Source organism: Salmo salar, chromosome ssa21 (assembly GCF_905237065.1).
Source record: "Salmo salar chromosome ssa21, Ssal_v3.1, whole genome shotgun sequence".
Taxonomy (NCBI): Eukaryota; Metazoa; Chordata; class Actinopteri; order Salmoniformes; family Salmonidae; genus Salmo; species Salmo salar.
The window spans coordinates 50,126,520-50,143,797 of record NC_059462.1 but is presented as its reverse complement, the minus strand read 5'-3'; the positions used below and the strand labels follow the sequence as shown (position 1 = coordinate 50,143,797).

The 17,278-nt window shown below is 40.8% G+C and overlaps 1 protein-coding gene across 4 annotated transcripts in view; it reads right to left on the bottom strand.

Annotated features, from left to right (window-relative positions):
• Nucleotides 1-922: 922 nt before the first annotated feature.
• LOC106582460 (disintegrin and metalloproteinase domain-containing protein 23) overlaps nt 923-17,278 on the bottom strand; it is a 49,240-nt gene continuing 32,884 nt past the window's right edge. Inside the window, exons 22-27 of one of the 4 annotated variants that reach the window (XR_006761236.1) lie at nt 17,100-17,219; nt 16,827-16,995; nt 15,808-15,919; nt 13,006-13,096; nt 10,888-11,068; nt 925-1,243 (exon numbers count right to left, since the gene is read on the bottom strand). Coding sequence is in view for 2 of the 4 variants with exons in the window: in XM_014165597.2 (XP_014021072.2) it covers nt 1,198-1,243; nt 13,006-13,096; nt 15,808-15,919; nt 16,827-16,995; nt 17,100-17,219 (538 nt within the window). In the remaining 2 variants the exon portion in view is untranslated. Of the gene's footprint in view, nt 1,244-10,378; nt 11,069-13,005; nt 13,097-15,807; nt 15,920-16,826; nt 16,996-17,099; nt 17,220-17,278 lie in introns of those variants that run through there. The other 3 variants (XR_006761235.1, XM_014165597.2, XM_014165600.2) reach the window with 3 other exon arrangements.

The window sequence follows — 17,278 nt, the reverse complement described above, 5'->3', positions numbered from 1 at the left end:
TGGGGTTGTTAGGTGGGTGGGTGGGGTTGTTAGGTGGGTGGGTGGGGTTGTCAGGTGGGTGGGTGGGTGGGGTTGTCAGGTAGGTGAGTGGGGTTGTTAGGTGGGTTGTTAGGGAGGTGGGTGGGGTTGTCAGGTAGGTGGGTGGGGTTGTTAGGTGGGTTGTTAGGTAGGTGGGTGAGGTTGTTAGCTGGGTTGTTAGGTAAGTGGGTGGGGTTGTTAGGTAGGTGGGTGAGGTTGTTACCTGGGTTGTTAGGTAGGTGGGTGGGGTTGTTAGGTGGGTTGTTAGGTAGGGGGATGGGGTTGTTAGGTAGGGGGGTGGGGCTGTTAGGTGGGTTGTTAGGTGGGGGATGGGGTTGTTAGGTAGGGGGGGTGGGGCTGTTAGGTGGGTTGTTAGGTAGGGGGGTGAGGTTGTTAGGTGGGTTGTTAGGTAGGGGGGTGGGGTTGTTAGGTGGGTTGTTAGGTAGGGGGGTGGGGCTGTTAGGTAGGTTGTTAGGTAGGGGGTGAGGCTGTTAGGTGGGTTGTTAGGTAGGGGGTGGGGCTGTTAGGTGGGTTGTTAGGTAGGGGGGTGAGGTTGTTAGGTGGGTTGTTAGGTAGGGGGGTGGGGCTGTTAGGTGGGTTGTTAGGTAGGGGGGTGAGGTTGTTAGGTGGGTTGTTAGGTAGGGGGGTGGGGCTGTTACGTGGGTTGTTAGGTAGGGGGGTGGGGCTGTTAAGTGGGTTGTTAGGTAGGGGGGTGGGGTTGTTAGGTGGGTTGTTAGGTAGGTGGGTGAGGTTGTTAGGTGGGTTGTTAGGTAGGTGGGTGAGGTTGTTAGGTGGGTTGTTAGGTAGGTGGGTGGGGTTGTTAGGTGGGTTGTTAGGTAGGGGGGTGGGGCTGTTAAGTGGGTTGTTAGGTAGGGGGGTGGGGCTGTTAGGTGGGTTGTTAGGTAGGTGGGTGGGGCTGTTAGGTGGGTTGTTAGGTAGGGGGGTGGGGTTGTTAGGTGGGTTGTTAGGTAGGTGGGTGAGGTTGTTAGGTGGGTTTTTAGGGTTGAAAAAGGCTACATCTCTACATGACTAAGATGGATAATGTTAAATTGTCCTCTATGTATTTTTCAAGTAAATCTCTAATGCCAAACAAATTCTCCGCAGTAAGTGCAGTCCAGCTGTAGAGTACTAAGGAAGTCCAGAAGGTTCCCTCTGTGCCCGCTGGCCTCTCCTCCAACCTTATATGGCGCTGGCGTTGGGGTCGTACTTTCGCTTCTTCACATTTCTTCACGTTCAGGGGAGAGTCGGGAAAGAAGACAGGGGTCAATGTCTGGTATATTATTGATGATGGTGGTACAGTAAGTGCACATTGGAGAAGCAGCCACACTCATCTCTTAGACAACAGCAGTCATATCTGGTGGTTTCATAATGGACTGCTCACTGCAGCTAATGTCTTCAATGACGTCACCGGACAGTAGATTCCTGGTATTGATTTGGTACGTTAACTATTGGCATGTTAACTATTGGCACGTTAACTAACTATTGGCACGTTAACTATTGGCACGTTAACTATTGGCACGATAACTATTGGCACGTTAACTATTGGCACGTTAACTAACTATTGGCACGTTAACTATTGGCACGTTAACTATTGGCACGTTAACTATTGGCACGTTAACTAACTATTGGCACGTTAACTAACTATTGGAACGTTAACTATTGGCACATTAACTAACTATTGGTACGTTAACTATTGGCACGTTCACTATTGGTACGTTAACTATTGGCACGTTCACTATTGGTACATTAACTATTGGCACGTTAACTATTGGCACGTTAACTAACTATTGGAACGTTAACTATTGGTATGTTAACTATTGGCACGTTAACTATTGGCACGTTAACTAACTATTGGCACGTTAACTATTGGCACGTTAACTATTGACACGTTAACTACTGGCACATTAACTAACTATTGGCATGTTAGCTAACTATTGGCACGTTAACTATTGGCACGTTAGCTATTGGCATGTTAACTATTGGCACGTTAACTATTGGCACGTTAACTAACTATTGGCACGTTAACTAACTATTGGCACGTTAGCTATTGGCACGTTAACTACTGGCACGTTAACTATTGGCACGTTAACTATTGGCACGTTAACTATTGGCACGTTAACTACTGGCACGTTAACTACTGGCACGTTAACTATTGGTACGTTAACTATTGGCACGTTAACTAACTATTGGCACGTTAACTAACTATTGGCACGTTAGCTAACTATTGGCACGTTAGCTAACTATTGGCACGTTAGCTAACTATTGGCACGTTAGCTAACTATTGGCACGTTAACTAACTATTGGCACGTTAGCTATTGGCACGTTAACTACTGGCACGTTAACTATTGGCACGTTAACTATTGGCACGTTAACTATTGGCACGTTAACTACTGGCACGTTAACTACTGGCACGTTAACTATTGGTACGTTAACTATTGGCACGTTAACTAACTATTGGCACGTTAACTAACTATTGGCACGTTAGCTAACTATTGGCACGTTAGCTAACTATTGGCACGTTAGCTAACTATTGGCACGTTAGCTAACTATTGGCACGTTAACTAACTATTGGCACGTTAACTAACTATTGGCACGTTAACTAACTATTGTCACGTTAACTAACTATTGGCACGTTAACTACTGGCACGTTAACTATTGGTACGTTAACTATTGATACGTTAACTATTGATACGTTAACTATTGGCACGTTAACTATTGGCAGGTTAACTATTGGCACGTTAACTAACTATTGGCACGTTAACTAACTATTGGTACATTAACTATTGGCACGTTAACTATTGGCACGTTAACTAACTATTGGCACGTTAACTAACTATTGGCACGTTACCTAACTATTGGCACGTTAGCTAACTATTGGCACGTTAGCTAACTATTGGCACGTTAACTATTGGCACGTTAACTATTGGCACGTTAACTATTGGCACGTTAACTATTGGCACGTTAACTATTGGTACGTTAACTATTGGCACGTTAACTATTGGCACGTTAACTAACTATTGGAACGTTAACTATTGGCACATTAACTAACTATTGGTACGTTAACTATTGGCACGTTCACTATTGGTACATTAACTATTGGCACGTTAACTATTGGCACGTTAACTAACTATTGGAACGTTAACTATTGGTATGTTAACTATTGGTATGTTAACTATTGGCACGTTAACTAACTATTGGCACGTTAACTATTGGCACGTTAACTATTGGTACGTTAACTATTGGTACGTTAACTAACTATTGGCACGTTAACTATTGGCACGTTAACTAACTATTGGCACGTTAAATATTGGCACGTTTACTAACTATTGGCACGTTAACTAACTATTGGCACGTTAACTATTGGCACATCAACTATTGGTACATTAACTACTGGCATGTTAACTATTGGTACGTTGACTAACTCTTGGTACGTTAACTATTGGCACGTTTACTATTGGCACGTTAACTATTGGTACGTTAACTATTGGTACGTTAACTAACTATTGGCACGTTAACTATTGGCACGTTAACTAACTATTGGCACGTTAGCTACTGGCATGTTAACTAACTATTGGCACGTTAACTACTGGCATGTTAACTAATTATTGGCACGTTAACTAACTATTGGCACGTTAACTATTGGCACGTTAACTAACTATTGGTATGTTCACTATTGGTACGTTAACTAACTATTGGTACGTTAACTAATGGCACGTTAACTAACTATTGGCACGTTAACTATTGGCACGTTAACTAACTATTGGCACGTTAACTAACTATTGGCACGTTAACTAACTATTGGCACGTTAGCTAACTATTGGCACGTTAACTATTGGCACGTTAACTACTGGCACGTTAACTAACTATTGGCAGGTTAACTATTGGCAGGTTAACTATTGGCAGGTTAAATATTGGCACGTTAAATATTGGCACGTTAACTATTGGCACGTTAACTATTGGTACGTTAACTACTGGCATTTTAACTATTGGTACATTAACTATTGACACGTTAACTATTGGCACGTTAACTATTGGCACGTTCACTATTGGTACATTATTAACTATTGACACGTTAACTACTGGCATGTTAACTAACTATTGGTACGTTAACTATTGGTACGTTAACTAACTATTGGCACGTTAACTAACTATTGGCACGTTAACTAACTATTGGCACGTTAACTAACTATTGGTACGTTAACTAACTATTGGTACGTTAACTAACTATTGGCACGTTAACTATTGGTACGTTAACTATTGGCACGTTAACTAACTATTGGCACGTTAACTATTGGTACGTTAACTAACTATTGGCACGTTAACTATTGGCACGTTAACTATTGGTACGTTCACTATTGGTACGTTAACTAACTATTGGCACGTTAACTAACTATTGGCATGTTAACTAACTATTGGCATGTTAACTAACTATTGGCACGTTAGCTAACTATTGGCACGTTAGCTAACTATTGGCACGTTAGCTAACTATTGGCATGTTAACTATTGGTACGTTAACTAACTATTGGCACGTTAACTACTGGCATGTTAACTATTGGCAGGTTAACTATTGGTACGTTAACTATTGGTACGTTAACTAACTATTGGCACGTTAACTATTGGCACGTTAACTAACTATTGGCAAGTTAAATATTGGCACGTTAACTAACTATTGGCACGTTAACTAACTATTGGCACGTTAACTATTGGCACATCAACAATTGGTACATTAACTATTGGTACATTAACTACTGGCATGTTAACTATTGGTACGTTGACTAACTCTTGGTACGTTAACTATTGGCACGTTTACTATTGGCACGTTAACTATTGGTACGTTAACTATTGGTACGTTAACTATTGGTACGTTAACTAACTATTGGCACGTTAACTATTGGCACGTTAACTAACTATTGGCACGTTAGCTACTGGCATGTTAACTAACTATTGGCACGTTAACTACTGGCATGTTAACTAATTATTGGCACGTTAACTAACTATTGGCACGTTAACTATTGGCACGTTAACTAACTATTGGTATGTTCACTATTGGTACGTTAACTAACTATTGGTACGTTAACTAATGGCACGTTAACTAACTATTGGCACGTTAACTATTGGCACGTTAACTAACTATTGGCACGTTAACTAACTATTGGCACGTTAACTAACTATTGGCACGTTAACTAACTATTGGCACGTTAACTAACTATTGGCACGTTAGCTAACTATTGGCACGTTAACTATTGGCACGTTAACTACTGGCACATTAAGTATTGGCACGTTAACTATTGGCACGTTAACTAACTATTGGCACGTTAACTATTGGCACGTTAACTATTGGCAGGTTAACTATTGGCACGTTAAATATTGGCACGTTAACTATTGGCACGTTAACTAACTATTGGCACGTTAACTATTGGTACGTGAACTAACTATTGGCACGTTAACTACTGGCATTTTAACTATTGGTACATTAACTATTGACACGTTAACTATTGGCACGTTAACTATTGGCACGTTCACTATTGGTACATTATTAACTATTGACACGTTAACTACTGGCATGTTAACTAACTATTGGTACGTTAACTATTGGTACGTTAACTAACTATTGGTACGTTAACTAACTATTGGCACGTTAACTAACTATTGGCACGTTAACTAACTATTGGCACGTTAACTAACTATTGGTACGTTAACTAACTATTGGCACGTTAACTATTGGTACGTTAACTATTGGTACGTTAACTATTGGCACGTTAACTATTGGCACGTTAACTAACTATTGGTACGTTAACTACTGGCACGTTAACTATTGGTACGTTAACTAACTATTGGGACGTTAACTACTGGCACGTTAACTACTGGCACGTTAACTATTGGCACGTTAACTATTGGTACGTTCACTATTGGTACGTTAACTAACTATTGGCACGTTAACTAACTATTGGCACGTTAACTAACTATTGGCACGTTAGCTAACTATTGGCACGTTAGCTAACTATTGGCACGTTAGCTAACTATTGGCACGTTAGCTAACTATTGGCACGTTAGCTAACTATTGGCACGTTAACTATTGGCACGTTAACTACTGGCACGTTAACTACTGGCACGTTAACTACGGCACGTTAAGTATTGGCACGTTAACTACTGGCACATTAACTAACTATTGGCATGTTAGCTAACTATTGGCACGTTAACTAACTATTGGCACGTTAGCTATTGGTACGTTAACTATTGGCACGTTAACTATTGGCACGTTAACTATTGGCACGTTAACTACTGGCACGTTAACTACTGGCACGTTCACTATTGGTACGTTAACTATTGGCACGTTAACTAACTATTGGCACGTTAAGTAACTATTGGCACGTTAACTAACTATTGGCACGTTAGCTAACTATTGGCACGTTAACTATTGGCACGTTAACTACTGGCACGTTAACTACTGGCACGTTCACTATTGGTACGTTAACTATTGGCACGTTAACTAACTATTGGCACGTTAAGTAACTATTGGCACGTTAACTAACTATTGGCACGTTAGCTAACTATTGGCACGTTAACTATTGGCACGTTAACTACTGGCACATTAACTACTGGCACATTAAGTATTGGCACATTAACTATTGGCACGTTAACTATTGGCACGTTAACTATTGGCACGTTAACTATTGGCACGTTAACTATTGGCACGTTAACTAACTATTGGCACGTTAACTAACTATTGGCATGTTAACTAACTATTGGCACGTTAGCTAACTATTGGCATGTTAACTAACTATTGGCACGTTAACTACTGGCATGTTAACTAACTATTGGCACGTTAACTAATGGCACGTTAACTAACTAATGGCACGTTAACTAACTATTGGCACGTTAACTAACTATTGGCACGTTAACTAACTATTGGCACGTTGACTAACTATTGGCACGTTGACTAACTATTGGCACGTTGACTAACTATTGGCACGTTAACTAACTATTGGCACGTTAACTAACTATTGGCACGTTAACTAATGGCATGTTAACTAACTATTGGCACGTTAACTACCTATTGGCACGTTAACTAATGGCACGTTAACTAACTATTGGCACGTTAACTAATGGCATGTTAACTAACTATTGGCACGTTAACTAACTATTGGCACGTTAACTAACTATTGGCACGTTAACTACTGGCATGTTAACTATTGGCAGGTTAACTATTGGCACGTTAACTATTGGCACGTTAACTAACTATTGGCACGTTAACTACTGGCATGTTAACTAACTATTGGCACGTTAACTACTGGCATGTTAACTAACTATTGGCACGTTAACTACTGGCATGTTAACTAACTATTGGCACGTTAACTATTGGCACGTTAACTAACTATTGGCACGTTAACTAATGGCATGTTAACTAACTATTGGCACGTTAACTAACTATTGGCACGTTAACTAATGGCATGTTAACTAACTATTGGCACGTTAACTAACTATTGGCATGTTAACTATTGGTACGTTAACTAACTATTGGCACGTTAACTACTGGCATGTTAACTACTGGCATGTTAACTATTGGCAGGTTAACTATTGTCACGTTAACTATTGGTACGTTAACTATTGGTACGTTAACTAACTATTGGCACGTTAACTAACTATTGGCACGTTAACTAACTATTGGCAAGTTAAATATTGGCACGTTAACTAACTATTGGCACGTTAACTAACTATTGGCACGTTAACTATTGGCACGTTAACTATTGGCACGTTAACTAACTATTGGCATGTTAACTATTGGCAGGTTAACTATTGGCACATCAACTATTGGTACATTAACTACTGGCATGTTAACTATTGGTACGTTGACTAACTCTTGGTACGTTAACTATTGGCACGTTTACTATTGGCACGTTAACTATTGGTACGTTAACTATTGGCACGTTAACTAACTATTGGCACGTTAACTAACTATTGGCACATTAACTAACTATTGGTACGTTGACTAACTATTGGTACGTTGACTAACTCTTGGTACGTTCACTATTGGCACGTTAACTATTGGCACGTTAACTATTGGTACGTTAACCATTGGTACGTTAACCATTGGTACGTTAACTACTGGTACGTTAACTAACTATTGGCACGTTCACTATTGGTACGTTCACTATTGGCACGTTAACCATTGGCACGTTAACTAACTATTGGCACGTTCACTATTGGCACGTTCACTATTGGCACGTTCACTATTGGTACGTTCACTATTGGCACGTTCACTATTGGTACGTTAACTATTGGTACATTAACTATTGGCACATTAACTATTGGCACGTTAACTATTGGTACGTTAACTATTGGCACGTTCACTATTGGTACATGAACTATTGGTACATTAACTATTGGTACATTAACTATTGTCACGTTCACTATTGGCACGTTAACTATTGGTACATTCACTATTGGCACGTTAACTATTGGTACGTTAACTATTGGCACGTTAACTAACTATTGGCACGTTAACTACTGGCATGTTAACTAACTATTGGCACGTTAACTACTGGCATGTTAACTAACTATTGACACGTTAACTAATGGCATGTTAACTAACTATTGGCACGTTAACTAACTATTGGCACGTTAACTAATGGCACGTTAACTAACTATTGGCACGTTAACTAATGGCATGTTAACTAACTATTGGCACGTTAACTAACTATTGGCACGTTAACTACTGGCATGTTAACTATTGGCAGGTTAACTATTGGCACGTTAACTATTGGCACGTTAACTATTGGCACGTTAACTAACTATTGGCACGTTAAATATTGGCACGTTAACTAACTATTGGCACGTTAACTATTGGCACGTTAACTAACTATTGGCAGGTTAACTATTGGCACATCAACTATTGGTACATTAACTACTGGCATGTTAACTATTGGTACGTTGACTAACTCTTGGTACGTTAACTCTTGGTACGTTAACTATTGGCACGTTTACTATTGGTACGTTAACTATTGGTACGTTAACTATTGGCACGTTAACTAACTATTGGCACGTTAACTAACTATTGGCACGTTAACTAACTATTGGTACGTTTACTAACTATTGGTACGTTGACTAACTCTTGGTACGTTCACTATTGGCACGTTAACTATTGGCACGTTAACTATTGGCACGTTAACCATTGGTACGTTAACCATTGGTACGTTAACCATTGGTACGTTAACTACTGGTACGTTAACTAACTATTGGCACGTTCACTATTGGTACGTTCACTATTGGTACGTTCACTATTGGCACGTTAACCATTGGCACGTTAACTAACTATTGGCACGTTCACTATTGGTACGTTCACTATTGGTACGTTCACTATTGGTACGTTCACTATTGGCACGTTAACCATTGGCACGTTAACTAACTATTGGCACGTTCACTATTGGCACGTTCACTATTGGCACGTTCACTATTGGTACATTAACTATTGGCACGTTCACTATTGGTACATTAACTATGGGTACATTAACTATTGGCACGTTCACTATTGGTACGTTAACTATTGGTACATTAACTATTGGCACGTTCACTATTGGTACATTAACTATTGGCACGTTCACTATTGGTACATTAACTATGGGTACATTAACTATTGGCACGTTCACTATTGGTACGTTAACTATTGGTACATTAACTATTGGCACGTTCACTATTGGCACGTTAACTATTGGTACTTTAACTATTGGTACATTAACTATTGGCACGTTAACTATTGGCACGTTAACTATTGGCACGTTAACTATTGGTACGTTAACTATTGGTACGTTAACTATTGGTACGTTCACTATTGGTACGTTCACTATTGGTACGTTAACTATTGGTACGTTAACTATTGGCACGTTAACTATTGGCACGTTAACTATTGGCACGTTAACTATTGGTACGTTAACTATTGGCACGTTAAGTATTGGCACGTTAAGTATTGGCACGTTAACTATTGGCACGTTAACTATTGGCACGTTAACTATTGGCACGTTAACTATTGGCACGTTAACTATTGGCACGTTAACTATTGGCACGTTAACTATTGGCACGTTAACTATTGGTACGTTAACTATTGGTACATTAACTATTGGTACATTAACTATTGGTACGTTAACTATTGGTACGTTAACTATTGGTACATTAACTATTGGTACGTTAACTATTGGTACATTAACTATTGGCATGTTAACTATTGGTACGTTAACTATTGGTACGTTAACTATTGGTACGTTAACTATTGGTACGTTAACTATTGGCATGTTAACTATTGGCACGTTAACTATTGGTACGTTAACTATTGGTACGTTAACTATTGGTACATTAACTATTGGCATGTGCAGTGCTTTTATGGTTGTTTATTTTTCAGAAAGACAGTGAGTAAATTCTTCTGCATTGCAATGACACTGATTTTGTGTTTCACATTAGCAACCACAGCATGGTGCTGGAGGCAATGAGAAAAGGCTGTGCTAGTCCATGTGACATACAGTTAGCTTTCCAAAACACAAGGACAAGGAGAGGACATGTATCGCTCATTACCATCTCTGACAGGGAAAAAACACATTTGTTCCATTCAAAACATTAGCATCTGGGGTGAGAGAGAGAACCAAACAAAAATGTACTCTATAAAAGGAGGGAAAGAGGAGACAACAACACATCAACAACCACAACAACAACAACGACAAGATAACACCAACAACATGAGTTGTGCATAACCTCTCTGTAAGTGGCTTGATGTAGGGCTTCTAGCAGTCTGTCATGCACCTGTTTCAATAGTAGGCCAGTTGGAGATGGCTCTATTGATGTGCGTGGTGGGTCATGCAGTACAATGCGCCGTGTGTGTACCAGGTCTGTGAAGCAGGCAGCAATGGCAGCTGGTGTGGGCGGGTCCGGGAGTCCTGCTCTGCTCTAGGGCGGAGCCTGGCCATCCAGGTGGGTGTGGCCAGCCATGGCACAAAGGCTGCGGCCAACAATATGGCCCTGGCTTCTCTCTCACCACTTCCGCTTAAACTCTCACCCTCGAACCCTCGTACCGGAGTGAGAAAAAGATGATGGTAGTGATAAGAGTATGGTAACCCAGGAGCATGTCATCCTGGGTTAGGCTCAGCCTTTGTGCAATGAACTGACCTTATCCAAGTCAACATGCAGAAATAAATGTTTTGGTGACAAACATGATGCTTTGCTAACTGGCATGCTTTGTTGGTTGAACAACTCCTTTTCTTTCTTTAGATTAATGGTGTGTAACACCCCTGTCGTTCAACACAACAGGTTTACCAGTGAGCGACTGGCACTTGATACCTCAGATTAGTGAACATAACATAATGTGTCGAGGACCTATAATCTGAATGTGTCAAGAAGCTATAATCTGAATGTGTCAAGGAGCTATAATCTGAATGTGTCGAGGAGTTATAATCTGAATGTGTAGTGGAGTTATAATCTGAATGTGTCGAGGAGCTATAATCTGAATGTGTCAAGAAGCTATAATCTGAATGTGTCGAGGAGCTGTAATCTGAATGTGTCGGAGTTATAATCTGAATGTGTCGAGGAGCTATAATCTGAATGTGTCAAGGAGTTATAATCTGAATGTGTCAAGGAGTTATAATCTGAATGTGTCGAGGAGCTGTAATCTGAATGTGTCGAGGAGCTGTAATCTGAATGTGTCGAGGAGCTATGATCTGAATGTGTCGAGGAGCTATGATCTGAATGTGTCGAGGAGCTATGATCTGAATGTGTCGAGGAGTTATAATCTGAATGTGTCGAGGAGCTATAATCTGAATGTGTCGAGGAGCTATAATCTGAATGTGTCGAGGAGCTGTAATCTGAATGTGTCGAGGAGCTATAATCTGAATGTGTCGAGGAGCTATGACCTGAATGTGTCGAGGAGTTATAATCTGAATGTGTCGAGGAGCTATAATCTGAATGTGTCGAGGAGCTATAATCTGAATGTGTCGAGGAGCTGTAATCTGAATGTGTCGAGGAGCTATAATCTGAATGTGTCGAGGAGCTATGACCTGAATGTGTCGAGGCGCTATGATCTGAATGTGTCGAGGAGCTATGATCTGAATGTGTCGAGGAGCTATAATCTGAATGTGTCGAGGAGTTATAATCTGAATGTGTCGAGGAGCTATAATCTGAATGTGTCGAGGAGTTATAATCTGAATGTGTCGAGGAGCTATAATCTGAATGTGTCGGAGTTATAATCTGAATGTGTCGAGGAGTTATAATCTGAATGTGTCGAGGAGCTATAATCTGAATGTGTCGAGGAGTTATAATCTGAATGTGTCGAGGAGCTATAATCTGAATGTGTCGGAGTTATAATCTGAATGTGTCGAGGAGTTATAATCTGAATGTGTCGAGGAGTTATAATCTGAATGTGTCGAGGAGTTATAATCTGAATGTGTCGAGGAGCTATAATCTGAATGTATCGAGAAACTACAGTATAATCTTAATGCATTTACTAGATTAGTAGTAAGAACAGTTTGGTCTCCAAGTGATCCTATAGAGCTGATTTAATGATTATTCTGTTTAGCTAGCAGGTTTAGTAACTGTACTGAACATGCACGTCAAACTTTGAACTGTGCCCATCTTATCAGTTTGAGGTTCTGCCACAGACTCACAGATGCCCAACCTCTCCCACCAACATAATCTCTATGGTATTTATTCACCCTATATGACTGATTGTGGACCTTTAAGACAAGTAAAGGTATCATGAACAGATGCAAGATGACTTTAAACATGTCAGTGTGTGTTTACTGCTTACTGTGTAAGTGATGGTACATCGGACAAACGTGTATCAGGTATGTGTGTGTGTCCCATTCTTTATCAGGTGTGTGTGTGTGTGTGCGCGCGTTTGTCCCTGAGTCCATGTCCGTATTCTGTAGCAGGAGCTCAAACACTGGTGTCTATATGCAACAGCAGGGGATGCCAGAGTCATGGAGAAGAGGCATGTGGTGTGTTGCTTACTTAAAGCCCCATCCGGTCCCCCCCAGCACTATGGCAGCCACCAGGATGGCGCCAGCGATGGAGCCTATTATAAGATTCGTGGCACTAGGACCTGCAAAGGGTTATGGGGGAGAAAGACATGAATGCCTGTTGTTTGTTCTTTGTTACAGAGCCAAACATATTGGAGAAGTGGTTTATCCATACATTATCCATCTCCATTTTGGATAGATAACTCTTCGTGTTATTTTTTTAGAGTTTTCCAATTTTCCCAGAAGTGGTTAGAGTCTATAGATTCTTCAATTACATTGAGCTGATTTCTGAAGTGCTGTTCATTCTTTTCCCGTAGTGTATTTCTGTATTGTTTTAGTGAGTCACCATAGTGAAGGCGTAGGCTCAGGTTTTCTGGGTCTCTATGTTTTGCAATTTCTTTCTTAGGTTTTTGCATTCTTCATCAAACCATTTGCCCTTGTTGTTAATTTTTTGTTGTTGCCTGCTTGAAATGTTTTGATTTGACAGGGAAGTTAAGAGGTCAAATATACTGTTTAGGTTTTCTACTATGACAGTGAAACGTTTTGTCTAGGAAGTTGTCTAGAAGGGATTGATGTCTATATCTGTGATGATGGTGATATCATGATGTCTATATCTGTAATGGTATTAGAGGCCACAGCTACAGCACCTATTCTCCTGGGAATCATTAGATGTATCTGTGTGCCTATTCCAGAATAATAACTTTAATGATTATAATCAAATTGATTTGTTTAGCACCTTTCATACGAGCATCAGCAGCTTAAAGTGCTGTTAAAATTAGCACTTAAAAAAAACGATAGCACAGTAAAATAGCACAGTAAAACAATAAGAGCAACAAAAGCAGATATAAAATATATATATATATTTAAAAAATAGCAATACAAGTTAAAAAGGATTAAAAACATTTATAAATTAAAAACAGTCAAACGAGAATTAAAAGGCACACTAGTTAAATGCCATAGCCATCTTGAAGGACCTTCCATTCACTTTGACATGTACAAATGTTCTGTGACATGTACAGTTGAAGTCAGAAGTTTACATACACTTATGTTGGAGTCATTAACTTGTTTTTCAACCACTCCACAAATTTTTTGTTAACAAACTATAGTTTCGGCAAGTCGGTTAGGACATCTACTTTGTGCATGACAAAGGTAATTTTTCCAACAATTGTTTACAGACAGATTATTTCACTTATAATTCACTGTATCACAAGTTCAGTGGGTCAGAAGTTTACTTACACTAAGTTGACTGTACCTTTAAACAGCTTGGAAAATTCCAGAAAATTATGTCATGGCTTGAGAAGCTTCTGATAGGCTAATTGACATTACTTGAGTCAATTGGAGGTGTACCTGTGGATGTATTTCAAGGCCTACCTTCAAACTTAGTGACTCCTTGCTTGACATCATGGGAAAATCAAAAGAAATCAGCCAAGACCTTTAATAATAATAATTGTAGACCTCCACAAGTCTGGTTCATCCTTGAGAGCAATTTCCAAACGCCTGAAGGTACCACATTCATCTGTACAAACAATAGTATGCAAGTATAAACACCATGGGACGACGCAGCCATCATACCGCTCAGGAAGGAGACGCGTTCTGTCTCCTAGAGATGAACGTACTTTGGTGCGAAAGGTGCAAATCAATCCCAGAACAACAGCAAAGTACCTTATGAAGATGCTGGAGGAAACGGGTACAAAAGTATCTATATCCACAGTAAAACGAGTCCTATATGACATAACCTGAAAGGCCGCCCAGCAAGGAAGAAGCCACTGCTCCAAAACCGCCATAAAAAGGCCAGACTACGGTTTACAACTGCAGATGGGGACAAAGATCGTACTTTTTGGAGAAATGTCCTCTGGTCTGATGAAACAAAAATAGAACTGTTTGGCCATAATGACCATCGTTATGTTTGGAGGAAAAAGCGGGAGGCTTACAAGCCAAAGAACACCATCCCAACCGTGAAGCACGGGGGTGGCAGCATCATGTTGTGGGGGTGCTTTGCTGCAGGAGGGACTGGCGCACTTCACAAAATAAATGGCATCATGAGGATGGAAAATGATGTGGATATATTGAATCAACCTCTCAAGACATCAGTCTGGAAATTAAAGCTTGGTCGCAAATGGGTCTTCCAAATGGATAATGACCCCAAGCATACTTCCAAAGTTGTGGCAAAATGGCTTAAGGACAACAAAGTCAAGGTATTGGAGTGGCCATCACAAAGCCCTGACCTCAATCCCATAGAACATTTGTGGGCAGAATTGAAGGCGTGTGCGAGCAAGGAGGCCTACAAACCTGACTCTGTTACACCAGCTCTGTCAGGAGGAATGGGCCAAAATTCACCCAACTTATTGTGGAAAGCTTGTGGAAGGCTACCTAAAACGTTTGACCCAAGTTAAACAATTTAAAGGCAATGCTACCAAATACTAATTGAGTGTATGTAAACTTCTGACCCACTGGGAATGTGATGAAAGAAATAAAAGCTGAAATAAATCATTCTCTACTATTATTCTGACATTTCCCATTCTTAAAATAAAGTGGTGATCCTAACTGACCTAAGACAGGGAATTTTTACTAGGATTAAATGTCAGGAATTGTGAAAAACTGAGTTTAAATGTATTCGGCTAAGGTGTATGTAAACGTCCGACTTCAACTGTAGCTATGATCTTTAGACAGAAGAAAGTATTTGAAAACCAACTGACGTAAAGATGATCTAAAAGTCAATGGAATGATTCTAGTCAGGGAAGCATGTTACTTTAGTCTACCATGGAGAGGTTCTGAAAACGAGATGGAAACAAACCTTTTGGTTCTTCGTCTTCTGTGGGTGCAGGCACCTTGGGAGGGTCGGGCATGCTGCAGTCTGTCCCAGCCCAGGTGGTGTCACAGGTGCACGTCGCCTCGTTGTTACACACCTGGCCAGGTAGGACAAAGGGAGGAAGAGAGGCGGCAGGGAGGAATTCATTAATCTATGCTCCATGACAAATTAATACGTCACCCTTGTTAAACTCGTCGCCAGGCTCAATTACTACTGCATGCTGAGGATTTTACACGATTGGTGAAATTGTAGTGAATAATTCACTTGCTGACACTGTGTCATTGGAGACACCATTGTGGACCATTATGGCTAATAACAAAGCCTTCAAGGTTGTAGTTCTGGGCTGGGGTCATATGGGTACACCTAGAGAAGGGATCATCAACTAGATTCAGCTTCATATGGGTACACCTAGAGCAGGGATCATCAACTAGATTCAGCTTCATATGGGTACACCTAGAGCAGGGATCATCAACTAGATTCAGCTTCATATGGGTACACCTAGAGCAGGGATCATCAACTAGATTCAGCTTCATATGGGTACACCTAGAGCAGGGATCATCAACTAGATTCAGCTTCATATGGGTACACCTAGAGCAGGGATCATCAACTAGATTCAGCTTCATATGGGTACACCTGGAGCAGGGATCATCAACTAGATTCAGCTGGGGGATCATTTTCGGGAGGTGGGGGGACGACATAATTACAAATCATTTGTGGACTGCAAATTGACCACAAGAAGCCCAAACAGATATAATGTTTGACTAAAACATAATAATTTCAAACCTTACATTTGTATCCGATCACGTTGTGTCTATATATTATGTGTGAGAAATACTTGGGAACAGATTTCTTCAATTAAAATCACTTGGAGCTGGGGTTTTTATACAGTCTTTTCTTTTATGTCCAACAATGAAACCCCCCCCAGAAAAGTTAAACCAACCACAGGCCAAATTCGGCCCGCCGGTCGCCAGTTGGGGAACCCTGACCAGCTCCCCTGGACTCACCCCGTGGGATGAGCACACCTGGCTGTTGGGCCCGCTGGGACATGTGCTCATGTTGAGGGACTGGATGGGCAGACACTTGTGGTCAAGGCACATCATGGACGGCCCACAGGGCGTTCCGTCCTCCACGTAGCCTAAGTCAGTCTCATCGTCCAAAAGAACATGGCCACCACTGGAAAGAGAGAGAGAGAGAGAGACCATAGAAAGAGAGAGGTGAGTTAGTATCCTTATATTGTCTCTGTGCGTTGACAGGTGAGGTGAGGAGGTTGTGTCCACCTGCAGTTCACCGGCCTGCCCTGATGGTTGAAGGAGGTACGAGTGATGTCTCCCTTCATCATGCCGATGCGGGGGTTGTGTCCGATGTTACTGCACAGCAGGAACCCACAGAACACATCGCTGCAGAGGGAGAATCAGAGACTAAGGGAACATTGACAATTTGTGAATACTACATTGAT